Consider the following 21,795-nt stretch of genomic DNA (forward strand, 5'->3'; position numbering starts at 1 on the left):
TTGCACTGAGAGTCTACACTGAGAGAACCTTCCAATATAGAATTAAGAAAGTCGCTAAACAAGACCTCACATGCTGAAAGGCAATACACGCTTCTTCCCTTCATTTGTCCGGTGAGTGGGGACACAAGAGGGGAGCACGGAATGATCTTCACAATTGAAGCACAAGCACTTTATTCACACAAAACTATTTATTTATTTATTCACAAGAACTTTATTCACAGAGTTATTTATTCATGTATTGATTACCCTTTTTGGATCGTCAGCACATCTTTTAGCACAGGAACTTTAATACCATATGGATTTTTGATTAATAGAACAATTATTTTATATTCACATATTTATTTATTTATCTATTTATTATATACTGTTGATGAATATTTTCTGGTGATTGTGGATATACACTTGACACTTTATTATATTTATTTAGCACCTAGAGCAGCGCTGATACTTAAATTATCAATCCAGAACCTTTACTTTATTCTGCTGTAGCCAATGACAGGTCGACTTGGCATTGTATTTAGGATCATTGTCATGTTGGAATGTCCACATACGCCCCATGTGCAGCTTTTGGGCTGATGAATGCAAATTTCCCTTCAGTATTTTTTGATAACATACTGCATTCATCTTGCCATCAATTCTGACTAAATTTCCTGTGCCTTTGTAGCTCATAAATCCCCAAAACATCAGCGATCCACTCCGTGTTTCATCATAGGCCTTGTTGACTCCTCTCCAAAGGTAGTGTTTTTGGTTGTGGCCAAAAAGCTCAATATTGGTCTCATCACTCTAAAGGACTTTGTGCCAGAAGGTTTGAGGCTCGTCTCTGTGCTGTTTGGCGTATTGTAAGCGGGATACTTTGTGGCATTTGAGTAGTAATGGCTTTCTTCTGGTGACTCGGCCATGCAGCCCATCTTTCCTCAAGTGCTTCCTTATTGTGCATCTTGAAACAGCCACACCACATGTTTTCAAAGAGTCCTGTATTTTACCTGAAGTTATTTGTGGGTTTTTCTTTGCATCCTGAACAATTTTCCTGGCAGTTGTGGATAAAATTTTAGTTGGTCTACCTGACCGTGGTTTGGTTTCAACAGAACCCCTCGTTTTCCACTTCTTGATTAGAGTTTGAACACTGCTGATTGGCATTGTCAATTCCTTGGATATCTTTTTATATGCCTTTCCTGTTTTATACAGTTCAACTACCTTTTCCCGCAGATCTTTTGACAATTCTTTTGCTTTCCCCATGACTCAGAATCAAGAAATGTCAATGCAGCACTGGATGAAAGATGCAAGGGTCTGTCAGGAGTCCAGAAACTCATTGACCTTTTATACACACACACTAGTTACAAGCAAACAGATCACAGGTGAGGATGGTTACATTTAATAGACATTCAAACCCCTTTGTGTCAACTTGTGTGCATGTTATCAGGCCAAAATAACCAGGGTATGTAAACTTTTGATCAGGGTCATTTGGGTAGTTTCTGTTGTCATGATTTAAAAAGAGTAAACACAGTTGATTGATAATAAATGTATATGTAGTGTGGGGTGCGCTAAACAACAAATAAATAATGAATATATAACATATATCTATATGTGAACCAAATCAACAAAAGTAAATATATATAACATATATCAATCTGTGAAGCCAATTAATAATACAAATCAATTGGTGCATAAACATAAAAGTTCATAAGTGTCCATAAATATTGTGCAGGTGAGTAGAATTGTATTCTATCCAAATAATACGTGTATCCACCACCGAGTGAAATTCATCCTTACCAAACGGAAATAAATAAGGTGCAACTATATTTTCTTGTGCTGAAAAAATATCCAATCTCCTTGTGAACAAACACCACGTGTAAATCATCAAGAATTAGCCTCTTACCAGATGGTAATAGGTATGCACTTGTTCAGTGAAACCACCGCCTTGCTTCCTCTTTAAAATCCTGAAGTGGGATGTAGAACCGCTCTACCTTTCTTTCTCCACTAGATGGCAACGAGTACCAGCAAGAAACACAGCCTCCTCCTTCTTCACAAGCTCACAAAACCACCGTGTATTGAAGGAAAAAGGAGGACTAATAGTGTATTACCCTTGAGATTTATTTAAAAAACTGTTGATATTGCACTTACAATTAGATGTCTTGTATTCAGCATAAACATAGGCATACGAATTCCTGCAAAGGCTTGCGGCCGGCTGCAGCACGGACCGCAAGTTGTGTGTGACGTGTGCGCCTCCTAATCTGACCGGTTTCTTCCCATAGGACTTCTACTGAGACAGGAGTACTGGCGCATCGTCACTTCCGCTTTATTTATACAGGTGGAAGCAAATTGTCTAACTTCCGGTGTCTGCAGAGCAGGTAGTATAAAAACATCGATCTATAGCACATCCTGGTGATACAGGAAGTAAACACTTTACTTCCTGTCTGCAGAGCAGGTGTCTGCAGAGCAGGTATGCTTTGGAACTTCTGGCTGATAGCAATTTAAGGCAAATTACTTAAATATGGGTAACTTTCCTTGTGTTAAAAGGAATGTATAAAAACATACTTTATTATTTGTTAAAAACAAATGTATAAAAACATCAATCTATAGCACATCCTGGTGACACCGGAAGTAAACACTTTCCTTCCTGTCCCACAACACACTGCTTAAGGAGCGTAGTGGGAAAGGGGTGACACCGGAAATATGTGTATAATAAAATGTATTGAACTATATTAAACCATATGCTCCAATACAAATTTAAAATAAATGTTAAAAAATAACTAAAATATAAAACCTGCCAAAATATATGTGGGGATCAACAGTTATTAATGTGTGCGTTTATGTCCCACTCTATGTTGAGTCCCCGGGGTCTGGAGCAGCCAAGCTCATATATCCAGAAGGTTTCCCTCCTGGATATAGACCTCCTCAGATTGCTCCCCCTCTAGTGTGGTGTATATTTCTCAATAACGATGATTTTTAACCTCTTGGGATTTTTTCTGTGACATTGGGCGAAGTGTTGGGATACACTATGCCCAGGAAAAGCTTTGTGTATGTTGGTCAGATGTTCTCCAATACGTATGGCGGCAGCACGTATGGTTCTTCCAACATACTGGTAATTGCACTCACACTGTAAAAGGTATACAACCCCTTTCGTATGGCAGGAAATAAAATTATTAGTCCTGATAGTTTGAGCTTCTTTACACACAAGGGAAAGAAGCCCTTCATATCAGGAAAAAATTTTGGGATGGTAGGAGGATCAATGGGATTGGAGGCTACCAGATCTCGTAAGTTCTGTGCCTTCCTGTAAATAATAGGTGGAACTTCTGGTAGCATGGGTCCTAAAATTTTATCTTTCTGTAGGACTCCCCAGTGTTTCCGGAATACATGGTTTAGCCACTTGTAGTTTTGTGAGAATCTCGTAATGAAAGTAAATTCAAACTTGGAACTGTTTTTTCCTGGGTTCTGAACTTCCTTAGGTTGTATCAAACTTCTTTGCTCAACTAACTCCAGGGTCTGAATTTCTTTCTCTAGCACTTCTGGTTTGTAGCCTTTTTCCAGAAATTTTTCTTTCAGGACCATAGCTTGTTTCCGGAATACTTGGCTGTCGGTACAATTCCTTCTGACTCTTCTGAATTGTGATTTGGGTACAGATCTGAGCCAGGCTGGATGGTGACAGCTGTCCAGGGCTATAAAGCCGTTCCTATCAGTCGGCTTATAATAGGTATGGGTGGAAAAACTGGAACCTACCCTGGATATGACTAGGTCCAAGAAGTTCACTGAGGTCTTGCTAAATTCATAAGAAAACCTGATCCCCCAATTATTACAATTCAGATCTCTCATGAACCTTCTAAGTGAATCTTCTTCTCCCTGCCATATTAACAGCGTGTCATCTATGTACCTTCTCCACATAACCAGTTGCCTGGGTCTGTTGGAATAAATGTTTCTATCTTCCCACAGTGCCATTAATAAATTGGCTAAGCTGGGGGCAAACTTGGCCCCCATAGCTACGCCCATTTTCTGTAGGTAGAACTTTTCGCCATAATAGAAATAGTTGTGCTCCATGCCGAAAATGAATAGATCCAGGATGAACTTCTTCTGGTCCATCGGTATTTCATAATCAGTGTCCAAGAAAGTGCATACCGCTTCATATCCTATCTGGTGGGGTATCACGGTATATAAAGATGTCACGTCTGCCGTGACCAGCAGTACGTCTCCCTCCACCTCTAATTGTGTCACTTCCTGGATACATTGAGCCGTATCTTTAAGATATGAAGGGGTTTCTTGGACCAGGGGTTGCAGAAAGTGGTCCACATACCTTCCAATCCTGGAGGTAACGGAATCGATTCCGCTCACTATGGGCCTCCCAGGTGGTCTAGTGAGGCTTTTATGTACTTTGGGAAGATAATATATAGTCGGAATCCTGGGAGCCAAAGGTACCAAGAATTCCTTCTCTTTTTTGTTTATAATACCTTCCTCGTAACCTTTAGTCACTATTTTCTCCAACTGTTTCTTATATTTGAAGGTGGGGTCTTTTTTCAAAACTTCATAGGTGCCATTATCAGATAACAACCTCTCCATTTCTTCAGTATATTGTTCCTTATTGAGAAGAACGATACCCCCACCTTTATCCGCCGGTCTTATCACGAGGTTTTTATTCTCGCAAAGGGATTTCACACCTTTTTTCAGATCTCTCTGCGGTTGTGATTTAAATTCCTTCTCTTCCAATTCCTTTAAAACTAGGTCCTTAAAAATGGTCACATGGTGACTCTGTACTCCTTGGGGGTTAAATAAGGAAGCATTCCTAAGACCTGTTGGAATGGAAGTGGTGGATGTATAAGAAACATGATTTCTTTCATAAGCATTGGACAAAAAGTGCCGCTTGACATTCAATTTTCTCACATACTTATGGATGTCAATAAAGGTTTCGAATTTATTCAATTGTTTTTTTGGAGCGTACTTGAGCCCTTTATTGAGGGTATGCTTTTCTGAGTTCGTCAATGTGATCCCACTGAGATTAAAAATTCCATTGGTTTCTACATTGAGCTTCCGATTGGATCCCCCTCTACAGCCCCTTTTCACTTTTTTCGGTTCCCTTTTTTGGGACCCTGGCCTAAAAAATTCTTCTTTTTGGCACTGATTGGAGTCTTCTGTGGAGGTGTTTCTCTCCGATCGTTTCTCTCCTCGTATCTCTCATGTCTAAGAGGCTCATACCTGTTATGAGAACCAGTAGGATAAGGTCTAGGTGTATGTGGAGTGTCCAAGTAGTTTCCCATGTAATCTACTTGCACTCTTCTTGGAGATCTCGATCTGGAACGTCTCCAAGTCCTTTCAAATGAAGGATGACGATTTCTTTGATCCCTTGATCTTGAACGTCTCCGCGTCCTATCAGATGAGGGATGACGATATTCGTATTCCCTCCTATAATCTTGTACTTTAGGACGTCCTTTTTCATTATCACCTTTCCCTTTATTTTTCCTTTTTTTCTGGTTATTAGATACATTTTCTTTCAAAGGCTTGAGCTTTATATTCTCTTTCGGCTTTTCTTGAGAATTCTCACTTCTTTTAACTGGCCTACTAGGTTCTCTAGAAGTAGAGGCTATAGCTTCTGCTTCACTGGCTCCTTCCTCCATAGGGGCCAGTTCACCATTAAGGATCTCTCCTCCTTCTAGAGCATTTTGCCATTTGAATACTCTAGAGGTTTTATAGTCCTCAAGATCTCTAAAGAACTTTTTCCTCTTCTTGATCTTTTGTTCTTCTTCCTCCATCGCCATCATTTCTCTCAACTCGTGATTGTAAATTTTATACGCCTCCTCCTGCATGGAGGGCAATAATTTTTCTTTTATTTCCAAAATCTCCTTATTTAATTTCAGTACTTTTTTTCTCTTCTTGTCTATTAAAAAATTTAGGAGGCTCATGCCGGCCCCGTTGAAAAATTGTGACCTCTCTAATAAGTCCGGGTCTCCTTGGTCTGGATAGACATTCCTTCTCAGACTCCTTGGGACCATTTTTTCTTCCACGTATTTTTCTAAAAAGGCAATATCCCATGAGGCATGTAATTCTGCCACCATCACATTTTTTAACCTCATAAATACACCTCTTAGATCGGAAACTTCCGATGGTTTGTTATCAAAAACCTCTTCTATTGCAAGTTTGCGCTTGCTATGATACTCAAAGATATCCATCTTATACTATCTGCTGCAACTCAATAAGATATTAAAGAATGTTGTAAGGGGGGATGGGTGCGCTGATAGTGTGTTGAAGCTGCTTTGGAACTTCTGGCTGATAGCAATTTAAGGCAAATTACTTAAATATGGGTAACTTTCCTTGTGTTAAAAGGAATGTATAAAAACATACTTTATTATTTGTTAAAAACAAATGTATAAAAACATCGATCTATAGCACATCCTGGTGACACCGGAAGTAAACACTTTCCTTCCTGTCCCACAACACACTGCTTAAGGAGCGTAGTGGGAAAGGGGTGACACCGGAAATATGTGTATAATAAAATGTATTGAACTATATTAAACCATATGCTCCAATACAAATTTAAAATAAATGTTAAAAAATAACTAAAATATAAAACCTGCCAAAATTGGCTTCACAGATTGATATATGTTATATATATTTACTTTTGTTGATTTGGTTCACATATAGATATATGTTATATATTCATTATTTATTTGTTGTTTAGCGCACCCCACACTACATATACATTTATCCATATTCAAAAGCACTGAATACCGGGAGCAGCTTCAACACACTATCAGCGCACCCATCCCCCCTTATTGATAATAAATGGCTTCAGCCAAACACTAACCACGAGTGAAAGAAAAGTTTTTGTGTTATCCATATTCTCAGAAAAATAAACAAGAAATCATAAATTCTGCCAGGGTATGTAATCTTATGAGCACAACTGTATTTGCTTTAAGCAGAGACCCTAGAGAATAAATATGTGGATTTTGCAAATTTTTATGTCACACTGTATTTGCGCAGCGGTTTTTCAAACACAGTTTTTGGGAAAAAAATACACTTTTTAAACTGTAATTCAAAATTCACAATACACAACACAATTTTTTTGTATAATATAAAAGATGAAGTCACGCCGAGTAAATAGATACCATACCTGCCAGCACAACAGCAACAAACTAAGTACATTTTACTATTCATAGGTGACGCATTAAAAGCCTTTACAGGTTGCCAGTTCAGATGTACAGAGGAGATCTAGAGCCAAAAAACTGCTCATGATCTGACGTTTGCGTCGATACCTCACATGTGTGGGGCTATAGTGGTTTGAGTGTGTGTGGGACTGACGCACACGTTCTCCTTTGTTTGCTAGCACAGGGAGACAGGGGCACTTTACATTTTGTTTTTACACTTGCTCTTTGCTCTGGTATTCTTTACAGAGGGATATGGGGGGTCTATAACCCTTTGCACTTGAAAGGATTACCTTAGCGGTGACCCGATCAAAGCCGATCCCGGCTTTCTTCAGGTCTCAGACAAGCTGGTGGACATTTCGGCTAGTAGCTAGAGTCTCACGGTGAGATGGGAGTGCCCAAAGGAGCCGCAGAAGGCGGTGGGAGAGGGGGGCATCCCCTCCTGCTCCTTGTAATAATGACTGAGCAGATGGTTAGCCGCTCCGGTTGCTATTACAAGAGAGCCGACCGCCGAGCTCTAAACAACGGTACCGGGGTGATGCCTGCAGTACAACCACTTGAAGACAAATGATGTACTAGGTACGTGATTTGGCGGCAAGTGGTTAAATGTTTTTTTTCCACAAAGTTGCAATCAGCTTGTAAATTGGAGACATCCTGTAAGGATGTTATTCCACTGCATAGCTTTGTTTCATCTGAAAAGACTGAAATGGTACTCTATATCATTTATAAATATATTAAAAAGTAAGGGTCCTAACAGCGAACCACGAATAACCTTAGACCATTCAGTCTGAATCAATAACCACTACTCTCTGAATACAACCTTTTAACCAGGTTTCTATCCATTTACAAACTGATTTTTCCCAGCCTGTACACTTTACATTAGTGTCAAACGCTTTTGCAAAACCCAGCCTGTGCTCAGTCTTCCCATGGCGTTTGACTTGTGACATGAAACTGTCTTCCACAACCTCACCTTAGTAGCAGAGTCTGGCTATTCCTCACCCATTTTTGAGCCGCCTACACAGCTGATTCTGTTTCAGTTAATACTGTTCTCAACCTACACATGAAATTGATGATAATTACCACCTTCTTGGTATAACTGGGTAATCACACACCTGACTCTAATCCTACAAAATCCCTGACTTTGTGCAAGTGTAAGAATTGATACTGGTTTAAAGACAAATGGTAGTCACACCAAATATTGATTTTCCTCTGTTCACTCACTTTGCATTTTGTAAATTGATAAAAATAAACAATTACATATATGTTTTTTAAGTCATTCCTACTTTACAGTATTTCTCTACATCTGCCTAAAACTTTTGCACAGTATTGTATACTAAGGGGGCTATTTATAAATATTTTCACAGAATATTCACAGAAGTTCATACATTTTTTTTATTAATTTGAATTTGAAAAATGTGTGAATTTTGAGTGAAAGTTCAGTGAAATTTATGTGGAAACATGTATAAAAAGACTCCTAAGTGACGCTCTCCTTTTATATACAACACTGTAGAAAGAATTCACAATCTGCAATTTATTTGTAACAAGAGACTTTAGAACATTTCTTCCTCAGTGGAAACTTAAAATATAAATGTTGTTTGAATTTACCATCTTACGGGAATTAAGAAATATCTGTTTTTTCTTGTTTTCATGTCTCAGATTCATCTGGCTGCTTTCCAGATTGACATTTCTGTCTGCGTGTTCAGATTTTGTTCCAGACACACGTTTCTTGCAATTTGCTGCAATTTTAATACCAGACTGTTCAAAGAGCACACACTGAATCCTTAACAGTATGTAAAAAGGTGCATATAGTGATATAGGCAAAACAGATATTGACCCGATGCTTCTTTTGTTTTATGCTATTGTTGTTTATTTGCCCCTTTTTAATTTCAGTACAGCTAATACTTGGAATCTTTGGTATCTCTGGCTGCAAAAACTTTCCTTGGAGATTCCTTGGCAATGCTAAATATTTTAAACTGGATTTACTATTGGTTCACGCTAGAAGTGAAAAAAATCTCTCATTTCAAATCAGTTTTTTTGTCTGGTAACCCTTTGACTGATTCACAAAATATTCTTGCAATCAAAGGGTTAAAACAAGCTCAATGCAGAGCTTGTTTTTAAACTAACCTGCTGCCCCTGCTGTATAATATAGAAGTAATTTGGGTGTAAATAACGCTACCTGATACTTCTACTTGCATAAGTGGTGCTATACCTTTCCTGCTTTAACACCAGCTCCCCCATGGTCTCCAAGCTGTACTGTATGCTAAATACATATTTATCATATATATTTATGGTACTATGATTTGTATTTCTGTTACTTTACCTGATTGTAAATATATTTTGAATACATTTATTAAGCTTGGTTTTCTGAACACATACACAAACACATAGGACATTGTGTAAACATTTTATTCATTTTTTTATTTCTAAAGAGTGATAGGAAGCTGGTGGGTCCAGCTTCTGACTGAAAGTACTACAAAGTATTGGACTTTGCCTATTGGAACTAACTTGAATTTGGACGTCATGGGTTCTAATAAATACCTTCTAAAGTCTAAAGACATGTATACTTTAATATTGGAATAGTGACTTTCCCCTACTTGTATATTCTGATGCTTCCAGATCCACAGTGATGACTAAATCTCAATATCTTTTCTATTTGTACTTTCACATGTCACATTCAAGTGAAAAGGTAAGGGCCCCAGATAATTCTTGTAAATTGGATCTAGAGTGGCAACGTTTATTCTTAGTCGTACAGTACATAATAGAGAATCTTTAACCATGGGTTTAATATTTATCCATGGGTCATGTGTATTCCAGTTTTGGGTAGTGTGCCACTTGCTAGTTGGACTTCTTCTGTTTACTGAAAGAAACTTACCTCTTTTTTGTGGAAGGTTGTTCTTGGAACATTCCTTCTATCAAGATTCCTGGCTGTACCGTAGCCTCTGCACTTTCTTTCTGCAGCTTGAAAATCTGTTGACTCCTCTCTAAGCCTTGGAGGAATGTACCCGGACTCCACATAGAGAAGATACTGTCACTTCTGGCACTGGATACTGCTTGGGCACTTACCTTTGCCACACAGGGCCATGATCTGCTGGGAGTACTGTTCCTAAAGCCCTCTTTGGGGTTCACCTATTGTGAAGGACAAAGTCACAATGGTGCCAGGTAGAGATATTTGCTGCAGTAACATGAAGAGCTTGCGCCCTTTAAAATCTGTCAAAGGATGCTGGTGCTCCTGTGTTTAGACTATGGAGGTGTACAGGCTATGACAGTGTAAATGATGTGTCACAGCCAGGGAGTGGGAGTGTCAGACGCTTACATTTGTGTCCATTTATTTGTTGGTCTGTTGCAGGTAAGAAAAAAAAAAAAAAACTACAGACTTTACTTCCTCTTTAACAACTTCTGGAGCAGAAAGTTTTCCTCCTTAATGACAAGGCCATTTTTTGCGATTTTGGCACTGTGCTACTTTAACTGACAAGTGTGCGTTCGTGCAATGCTGTACCCAAATAAAATACATTTTTATTGTTTGCACTATAAACAAAAAAGGGAGGACAATTCTGAAAAAAAACAATATTTTTTACTGTCTGCTATATAACATTCCCAATAAAAAAAAATTAAAAATCTATTTTTTTCATCATTTTAGGTCAACATGTATTCTGCTACATATTTTTGGTAAAAAAAATCCCAATAAGAGTATATTGATTGGTTTGCACAAAAGTTATCACGTCTACAAACTAGGGGAAAGATTTGTCATTTTTATTTATTTATTTTTTTACTAGTAATGGCGGCGATCAGTGATTTTTAGCGGGACTGAGACATTACAGCGGACAGATCGGACCTTTATCTGACATGTTTGACACTTTTAGGGGGACCTTGACATTACTACAGTAATCAGTGCAAAAAATATGCACTAATGACACTGGCAGGGAAGGGGTTAACACCAGGGGCAATCAAAGGGTTAAATGTGCCCCTAGGGGGTGCTTTCTAACTGCATGGGGGATGGACTTATGGAATGAACACAGAGACCTGAGTTCCACAATAGAAGGAGCCCTGTGTTCATTGCTGACAGAACAGTGGTCTGTCGTGTTTACAATGGCAGACCGCAGTTCTGTCTCCACGGGGAGAGATTTTGGGTGCCGGGTGGCAATCGCAGCTGCGGGACCCGCAGACAAGCTTCCCCTGTGGCGAATGGGCGCACGTGCACCCCCACTCGCGGTCCCGCGAAGCGACGTACAGATACATAATTTCGGGGGACAGAGCCGACCTGCTGCAGTATATGTACTGCTGGCGGTTGGCGAGTTATTAAATGGATAAATTCACCTACAGGTAAAAAAAAATTTACTTTTTTTTTTTCTAGGAGCCTGGAAAGCATTGCACCAGCAATCAACAGATCGATGACGCTATGCAGGTCTCCTGCAGGCTGTCAGTGTAAGCTGTTTGCCCAAAAAATCATACGGATAGGCAGTTTGACACTGACAGGAAGAATCAATGCCATGGTAGTTCATTGAGAACTACAAGCTGACAGCGGCAAAGGCTGTCGGTAGTTGTAGTCAATTCATTTACAGAACACTGAATAAATGATGCAGCCATGTGGGGCTCCACTTTCTTTAGATTGTGGCAGCGAGAGGGGGGAAAAGATGCCCTGCCCGCCGCCAAAAAATGGATTTTTGTAAAATCTTACCGTAAAATCCTTTTCTCTTAGCTCATTGACAGACGTAGTCCTCGGTGATACAGCACCTTCGGGTTATGTTGCCTCCACAGGAGCAGGACTAGACAGGAAATAAAAATGCTCTGGCCACACCCCAGGGGCAGTCCCCGAGGGTATATCCTCTCTCTCTCCGCCACAGCAAATCAGTTGTCACAAAAGCAGTGCTTAGAGAATTTAACCCAACCCAACTCAAAAACAGAGGGGCGGGGACTACGTCTGTCAATGAGCTAAGAGAAAAGGATTTTACGGTAAGATTTTACAAAAATCCATTTTTCTCTATCGCTCATTGACAGACGTAGTCCTCGGTGATACAGCACCTTCGGGAAGTCCCAGAGCAGTATCACAAATGAGGGGTGGGAAAATGGAAATCAAATCCCAATCTAGAAGGCCCAACCGGTGCCAACTAGAAGTTTACAATGCTCATCCTTAATGATGAGACTCAACAAAAATAAATTTTTCAAACAGAAAAAAACCCTCGAGGTAGACCACCGGTCTCCTCAAATTGCGGCCTGCAAAACCTTGCGGCCAAATGAGGCATCCGCCGATGCCATCACATCAATTTTATAGAATTTTGTAAAGGTATGTACCGACGACCAGGTGGCCGCCTTACATACCTGGACCACTGACGCCTGATGGCGAAAGGCCCAGGAAGTACTGAGCGCTCGAGTGGAGTGCGCCCTAACAGGGAACGGAGGACTCTGACCCTTAATAGAATAAGCCTGTACCACCGTCTGTCTAATCCATTTGGCAATGGTCGCGGCAGATGCAGGCAAACCCTTTCTGGGGCCATCCGTGATCACAAAAAGTGAATCCGTCTTACGGAATGATTCCGTAGCTTTCAGGTATACCCTGATTGCCCGAACCACATCCAAGGAATGCAACGCATGTTCCCGATGATGATTGGGCTGAGGACACAAGGAAGGTAGTACAATATCTTCATTCAGATGAAAATCTGAAATCACCTTAGGAAGAAAGGATGGCTTAGGATGAAGTACTACCTTATCCCTATGAATCACTAGGTATGGGGACTGGCATGATAATGCAGCCAGTTCTGACACCCTGCGAGCAGAAGTGATAGCCACCAAGAAGGCCACCTTCTGGGATAAAGTAAGCAAGGGAATCTCCCTGATGTTTTCAAAGGGAGGTTTCTGTAGAACCGACAAAACTAAATTAAGATCCCAGGGCGGTAAGGGCGCGCGGACTGGTGGAGCCAGGTGCCGCACCCCCTGGATGAAATTCCGCACCAAGGACTTGGTAGCTAAAGGTTTCTGAAAGAAGATTGCTAATGCTGAAACTTGACCCTTGATGGTGCTCAAGGCTAGTTTCTGCTCAACCCCTTTTTGCAAAAAAGCCAATATTCGAGTCACCGAATAGGTACGTGGAGGAAATCCTAAAGATTCGCACCACGCAATATAAGTCTTCCATGTGTGATAATAGACCTTGCTGGAAGTCGCTTTCCTTGCTTTAATAAGGGTAGGAATGACTGAAGCTGACAACCCTCTGTCCTTCAGTACTTGGGTCTCAATGGCCAGGCCATTAAAACCAGCGACTGTAAAGCACAATGGTAAATTGGTCCTTGAGACCACAGACATTCCCTGAGACGAAGTTCCCACGGAACGTCTGCGACTAGCATGTCCAAGTCGGCCAGGCCGGCTTGACGAGGCCAGCCTAGAATTTCTAGGACCACTGGCGCTGACTGGATCTGAACCAGGCGTCCCTAGAGCTATCTGGCCCCGACCATCCGAGAAAGTCTGGTCGTTTTCTGTTCCCACACATTTATCAGATACCTGATTCCTATCAGGAAGGGTGATCTTTTCTGGTTGAACCTCAGGGACCGAAGTCACCCGGCTAGAGGCTTCTTGGTCTGTCTGGTCAACCAGATCAGATTCCTGTGGAGAATAGAGACTAATCTTAGGAAAAGGTAAAGGAAAAGATCTATTCAGGGAACGGTGACTACCGCTCCCTGTAGTACTTAAATGTTGGAAGGGAAGAATCGCACCGGTAGTGGTAGTCGATGCTCGATCTAATATCCTGAATACCGGTGAAAACGTCCCCCCACCCTCAACCCGGGTGGGGGCGCACCTTCAGGCTGTGTAATCCTTTGCTTCGGGTTTGGCTGAGTCGGTCCTCTGTTTGTCCGACCAGCCTTTCTTGAACCCTCCTGGAGGAGTCTTGCCTTTCCCGCTTGTTCCAGCCGGGCGTACGTACCCTTTATGGGCGGTAAAGAAAGGTCCTCGCTTGTTGCGAGGTCCCTTAGCTTTAGCAGCCTGTGGCAAAAAAGTGCTCTTGCCCCCAGTGGCATCCTTAATGATTTCATCTAGGGTGGCCCCAAATAGACGATTCCCCTGAAAGGGGAGATTCGTCAAGGTCTTTTTGGAACCTAGGTCAGCTGACCAGCATTTTAACCACAGCACACGTCTGAGGATTACCGCTGACATAGATGCATGCCCTAATAGGGGAGTAGTGTCCAAGGCTGCGTCACAGATAAACTGTAGCCCTTGTATAATCTGTTCCATCAAATCAGATGTTTCCTGGGGAATATCTTTTCCCCTAAGGTCTTGGCGTACCAATCTCGCCCATTCCGTAAGTGTCTGGGAAACTAGACCAATAACAATTACTGGTCTAAATGCTGACCCTATCAGAGAGAAGATAGTGCGGGACTCTGCTTCCATCTTCCGATCCACCGGATCCTTAAAGGACGAAGTGTCCTCCACTGGGATAATCGTGGCTTTATTCAGCCTGGAAATAGGTGGATCCACTACTGGTGGTACCGTCCATTTCTTAATGAAGGATTCCTCAAATGGATAGCGTCTAGCAATACGCTTGGAAATCGTAAAGGTACGCTTAGAATGCTCCCATTCTCCTTTAATTTTATTACCAAAACACTTGGGTACAGGAAAAACCTTCACCGTTTTGATGGGCTTGTTAGTACCAAAGGGAATCTCTGTTTCAGTTGCCTCTGCCGGTAAAACCTCAAGTCTTAAGGTTTCCCGCACTGCCACAACTAGTGCGTCCACCAATGCTTCTTCCTGAATTATAGCGGGAGAAGGAACGTCCTCCTCACTGTCTGAGGGAGCTTTACCTGAGGTAACAGCCCTTGCAGAGGGACCTGCAGCTGCAGTGACCATCTCTGAATCTGAGTCAGAGGTGTCAGATAATATAGGGGTAGGCGGGGGTCGCTTCCTTGACCCCCGTCCCTGACAGGCTGCCTCCACCCGAGCCACCAAAGACTCCAAAACTGCTGTAAATGCATCCATACTCTGTGCACCGGCGGGTCCCGTGGCCCCCTCGAGGGAAACAGGTGGGGTAATTTGTGTGGCAGGGTCCATGATTATTCCAGTAACTTCCCGGATAATACAATTCAATTAAATAAAAAACTTTTTTTTTTTTTTCAGACCCCCAGCGCCACAAAAGCCCCTTAGTGTTACCTGCTAGGGATCCCTATCGATCGAGAGAGAGATAGACCCCCAGGCTCACCACTTGATGCTCAGAGTTTAACTGCAACAGGTTACAGCGCTGTCTTCACAAACAGGAAGTCTTTTGGCTGGCTGCCCAGGAAGAAAGGAGGCGGCTCCGCCCCTCTGCACGCCTTCCTCCCCTAGCTCCACGAGGTGTTTGGATCACCTCAAACATGGCCGCCCCATGCTGGAGACATGAGGCTACGCCAAAATGGCGGCTCGTGCGATCCAGCAAAAAAAATGGCGGCGGCCTGTACCGAATAGCGGTGTGCTGCAGAGCACACAACACCTTCTCTGCATGGGGATTTGGCGTGGTTGGCGGTACCGGCCCTGGCGGACCGCATGGCCGTTCAGAAGGCCTGCTATAGCTGGAGATTTGACTAGGAAGGCAGTCTACATGTCCGTGGCTTCTGACTGGTAGGTACTTTATTATTATCATAGTAAGATTCCCAGACTGCCACTGATTACATTCTTTTTAACATGTATACAATTAGATTGTTAGCTCCCAAACCAAGCCTCCTGGCTTTTTGCACATAAAATCACACTCAAAGTAGGGGGATCTGTGCCATGTTATAGGATAGAGGGGGACTCTATCTTACCATACAGAGAGGGGCCCGCGTTCACCACAAGACCCATCAGGGGAAAAGGGGGAACATACTACTCACCATACCGGAACCAGGCGGGCACCAACTCCTGACAGTACCCCTCTCCACCGGGGCGGGAGGGCTGTCGACCAATACGGACGCCGTGACTCATGGTCCTTGGTGTTTCAGCGAGACGTTTAACTCGCGGGGTCAGTCCCCCAGTGGGACTATGTCGCGGCCGACCCAGCGCGGAGCTATGGCCTGCACGCGCTCGTAGGCTGAACTGGGGTGACCACCGGATCTCAACATCCAGCCCGTCGCCCAGTTCAGCTTTCTTGCTTGAAGATCTCACAGGAACACTGGAGAAAAAAGCTGTCTAAAAAATCTTTTTAAGAAAAAAATCTTGCCAGGACCGAAGATCCCAGCAAGGTATCTAGGTCCTTACTCCTGACTAGACAGAAAAAAACTGATTTGCTGTGGCGGAGAGAGAGAGGATATACCCTCGGGGACTGCCCCTGGGGTGTGGCCAGAGCATTTTTATTTCCTGTCTAGTCCTGCTCCTGTGGAGGCAACATAACCCGAAGGTGCTGTATCACCGAGGACTACGTCTGTCAATGAGCGATAGAGAAACAGGTGTTCAAGGGGTGTGGGGGCCAGTACATTTGTAACATGTTACACCATGAATATGGGTGTAACATGTTACAAATAGAGATGGGTCGAACACCCTCCAGTTCGGTTTGCACCAGAGCTCTCGAACATAGCAAAAGTTTGGACCCGAACCCTATTGAAGTCTATGGGACCCAAATTTCAAAAGTCCCAATTTTGAAGGTTTATATGCAAGTTATTGGCCATAAAAAGGGTATGGGGCCCAGGTACTGCCCCGGGGGACATTTATTAATGCAAAATAATGTTTTGTAAAAAGATTGTTTTGACAGGAGCAGTGATTTTAATGATGCTTAAAGTAAAACAATAAAAATGAAAAATTCCTTTAAATATAGTTCCTTTGCATTACTTACTCCTAGCCTCTGTGCTCTGCATTATTTATTCTTGACATCTGAACCCTACATTTTACCCACACTGATTGCAGAGTCATTTTCCTACTCCTAACTTTAGGGAATTTCTTTCTTTCCACGGACCAATAATATCAGGCATTTTTTCCCACTGACCAATACCGGCAGGCATTTTCATCCCACTGACAACAAACAGTGGGTCATTATGTTTTTTTCCCATCTGACTATTAACTCTGGGCATTTTTTGTCCCACTGATCACCCATGCCAGGGCCTTTTTCTCCTTTTATTGACTAGTGAAAAAAGCTGTACTGTTACATTATCTAAACCATTGCAGTCTTTGCTGTGATAGGTGTAACAGAATCCTGAACTCCTTACTTCAACAGTTAATGGTTACTAAATAGCCTGGTAGTAGCACAAGGATTGTGGAAAAGGTGTGCAGTGTATACTGTGCATAAAATCAGTCTCTATTTAACAGTAACAAAGAGCCTGGCCCCATCTATAACTGACCTTCACAGCAAGGAAAACATGAAAGACAAAAACCAGAGAAAATTCCCAGCTCAACTCACCAACCAGTCTGCTTACCAGCTGAATTAACCTGTCCAACAGTATGCTGTAAAAACAGGAGTTTAAAACAGGTGGGTCTGGAGGTAGCCCAAGCCTCCTTAACCCCTTTCGGACCGCCTGCCGCATATATACTGTGGCAGGATGCGGCCCGGCTGCACAAAATCATGTACATGATTTTGTGCATGGGATTGCGAGGGCGCACACCCACTGCCAGAGCACTGCTCCCACTGTGATTGGACACAGCAGGAGTCAATCAGAGGGACCCTCTGATTGTTCAACAGAATGACAGAAAGGCAGGTCTGTCAGGGAGGGAAAAGAGATCTGTGTTTGAGCTAAGCTGAAACACAGATCTCTCTTTTTCCTCCAGTGCATCCACAGTGCTCCCTAGGAGCACACTTACCCCTTGATTGCCCCTGGTGTTAACCCCTTTCCTGCCAGTGTCGTTTATATCTTTACAGTGCATTTGTTTTTAGCACTTATCACTGTATTGGTGTCACTGGTCCCCAAAAAAGTGTCACTTAGTGTCAGATTTGTCTGTCGCAATGTCGCAGTCCCGCTAAAAATCGCTGATCACCGCCATTACTAGTAAAAACAATAAAAAAAATTAAAAGTCCATAAATGTATCCCATAGTTTGTAGACGCTATAACATTTGCGCAAACCAATCAATACTTACTTATTAGGATTTTTTATTACCAAAAATATGTAGAATACATATTGGTCTAAATTGATGAAAAATTTGATTTTTTTTTTATGTTTTATAGCGGAATGTAAAAAATATTGTTTTTTTTTTTTTTTCCAAAATTGTGGTTCTTTTTTGGTTATACCGCAAAAAATAAAAATCGCAGAGGTAATCAATTACCACCAAAAGAAAGCTCTATTTGTGGGAAAAAATACATACATTTTATTTGGGTACAGCACCACACAACCGTGCAATTGTCAGTTAAAGCAACGCAGTGCCGTATCGCAATAAACGTCTGGTCATTAAGGGGGATAAAACCTTCCGGAACTGAAGTGGTTAAAGAGGCAGGGGCACCCTGGACACCCAGCACATAGCACAATGGCAGCAAAGGTGTCCAGTGTGTCCCCTTACCAATATTTACACCAGTAACAAATAGATGGCCCCTGGCCCCTGGCCCCATTAGTAATATTGGTGAGGGGGCACACTAGACACCTGGACACCTTTGCTTTCATTGTACTATGTGCTGGATGTCCAGGGTGCCTCTGTGCCTTTAAGGAGGTTTGGGCTACCTCCAGGCCCACCTGTCCCTTATCTATCCATTAGAATGCATGTGCTTCCACTGTGGAGACTCTCATGAATTTAGAAGGGTTAGGACCGCAAAGTAAAAGGGACTTTCAGCTTATGCATGCGTTTGCAAATGTGTGCTAACTAAACCCGTTTTTAACGCATACTGTTGGACAGGTTAATTTGGTTGGTAAGCAGACTGGTTGGTGAGTGGAGCTGGGAATTTTCTCTAGTTTTGTCTTTCATGCGTTTGCCCTTCCATGTGCTCCAAACCAATTATTAAGCCCTTTGTAGCCAAACCCACTTATCTCCACTGCACTCTTTATGAAAGTCTAAAGAGGTAAGTTATTGCTGTCATAGACACAAAGGTTGAGGATTATTTTTTGCAGTATCTAATTTATAACACCACAATTTAATTACTTTCTTGATTAAGATTGTGCAGTAGACATTTTGTTTTATATATCTGGAACTCTCTCTTCATACAAATATTTTTGGCACACTATGCACAGAGAAATTCATTATTTTGATTTATTCAATAGTTAAGCTTGAGATACTGAGCTTGGTAAAGTGGTTATACTTTAGCAAAGCAGAAAACATTGTCCTGTAAGAAGGTGCCTAGAGCTTTTCCTGCTGCTTAGATTGTGAGTCACTAACATTAACAATAGAGAAATCAATAGCTAAGTGAGTTGGGTAGCTAAGTGCAATTGGGTGACCTTGTTTGTGACATTTTAAGCTGTTGGTAAAGTTTATAGTTAATTAACATGAACCTGTGAGGACTAAAATTTGGTGAAACTAGTTTTTTTAAGGTACAGGCTTCAGTACCCTGATCTTGACTTCACTTCCTAGTAAACCATTTACTTAGGAAAATCAACAGCCACTGAAGTCATAAAAGTCTTACCTCTCTTGCATAGCTTTACCTGGTCAATGACTCACAAGATTGTAAAGCCAGGATCACCATGGCAAACACTTTTGTACCATGGCTTTTGTACCTTGAAAACTATCTAGAACACTTTCCATAGTTCTGTTGTAAAGAGATCTCTTTAAATTTCAACAGCATTTGTGCACTGCGGTTTTGTTGTTAATTATTTATTTTTGTTCATTTTTAGCCCGATGGATCCAGCAAGGAGTGCGTCTTCATTGAAAAAGTGTTAGAAAATAACTACACAGCTTTGATGTCTGCTAAATACACTGGCTGGTATGTTGGATTTACAAAAAAAGGAAGGCCACGCAAAGGCCCGAAAACTCAAGAAAATCAGCAAGATGTTCATTTTATGAAAAGGTATCCTAAAGGTGTGGTGGAGCTACAGAAGCCTTTCAAATATACTACAGTAACAAAGAGGACTAAAAGAATATACCCCACAAAGCAAGGTTAAGAAACCATAAACTGGCATCTTTAATAAAGTGTCTTCACTAGTAAAAACAAGAGAGCATTATGTGGTAACAGGCAAATTATTTATACCAAAATAATATAATGTCAAATGCAATAAATTAAACTGCACAATTTAAAGAGGCTATTGTAATTATAGTTTTGTGCTAGTGCTAAAGGCATTTTATTAAAAAAAGCTATGAAATCAATGTCATAGCTTCAATTTAGTGCACCTAAAGAATATTTTTTACATTTTAAAATGAGGAATAAAACTTTATTTTTGTACTTTGTTTAAAAATATAACAAAAAATGCTGGGAGATTTTACTGTGACTTGAAAAGACTTTATGCTACTTAAACTGACTGATGTAGGTGCTGTTGTCTTTTCTAGTGGATAGTGTCTGAGTGGATAACTAGCACAAGGATGTAAACCAAAGGTGATTTTTGTTAATGATTTGCAAATAATTTGCAAATGACAGTATCATATTTATTATCTGCTGCAACCAATAGCAAAATAACTAGGTGAGCACCATGGGTAGATGAGTTTCTTTGGAATTCTCAATACAGTCTTCTTTTTAATGACATAGGGTGTCACAATTGTGATCCTGCACAAGGCTCACTTTTAATGAAAGCTGCTAATATATGTAAATTACATTAATTTGATACAATCAATTAATACCAACAATGTATTAATCTGATGGTGTGATGTATGAGTTTGTGTGTGTATACAAATATCTTAGAAGTTATCTTCGGTCACTTGCTGACATTTTAAACATGTAGTCTTTTTCCTTGTTTTTCTTCATGTATTGGGAAGTCATACAAATTATGTTTTTTTACATATGGAAGTTAAATGTTATCAGGGAACAGTGCACTATTTTAAATGTGTGTATCTTCCCTATCTACAGTATGTATATAGCTATTTATTGCAATTTTGTATATAAAATTTCAAAAAACAAACTATTACTGCCTCTTCAAGAAGTGGCAAAGAGAAATTTAATGTAAATGTTGTATTTTTAAGGATGAGTGCATTTCCGATGTTACAGAGGGTTGTGAAATAACTAAATTGTTACTAAAAGAAAAAACAAATATGCAGTAACGAAGACATCCCTGGGATATTTGTAACAGGTTTTCTGCATGAGAATTCTCTTTTTATGTAAAAAGCCTGGCTGCTGCCCATATGCTCACCCCTAGCCCTCAAAATGCATCAGTCTGCATTTATGTTTTTGGGCATACTTCAAAATACCTAAAAATGGTAATATTCTTTTACATGCCCAACAATTGCTAATGCTTTAAATCATGCTTAAAAGTAACTTTTTATATAAGATCAAGTTAACATATAAGACTTATTATAAAATAAATATAAGCTAACTGAAATATCAGTATATCAGGAACACATTATTTAGTAAAATGGTGCTGAGAGCAAAATTGTGCAGTAACCTTAAGCGCCAGGTCAGATTTCAGCTTTTTACAGAACAGTATAATCAGAACAATGAAAGATGACTTTATTGGTTGCTAATGGTTAAAGCAAATGGTATGTTGTTCTTAGCTACATTAACTGAATGCTAATGAGATAAATGTGTATAATGACATAGGTGCACATGTTGCCCATAGCACATTAAATGTTTTAATTTCTACTCTCACACAGAAATGCTTAATTTTTTGAAGGAGCTTGTTATAACTTTAAAATTAAGAAATCATTATTGCAGGCAAATGATTAGAGTCTGTGTGCAAATCTATGTCCATT

The 21,795-nt window shown here is 40.9% G+C and overlaps 1 protein-coding gene across 1 annotated transcript in view; it reads left to right on the top strand.

Moving 5' to 3' along the window:
- The window catches only part of FGF18 (fibroblast growth factor 18), a 740,912-nt gene extending 720,265 nt beyond the window's left edge, over positions 1-20,647 (top strand). The window contains exon 4 of the mRNA XM_082257180.1: positions 19,794-20,647. Within this exon, the coding sequence (XP_082113306.1) occupies positions 19,794-20,060 (267 nt within the window). The 3' untranslated portion in view covers positions 20,061-20,647. The remainder of the gene's footprint in view (positions 1-19,793) is intronic.
- The last annotated feature ends 1,148 nt before the right edge of the window (positions 20,648-21,795 follow it).

This window comes from Pelophylax lessonae, assembly GCF_965119305.1.
Source record: "Pelophylax lessonae genome assembly, chromosome: 4".
Taxonomy (NCBI): Eukaryota; Metazoa; Chordata; class Amphibia; order Anura; family Ranidae; genus Pelophylax; species Pelophylax lessonae.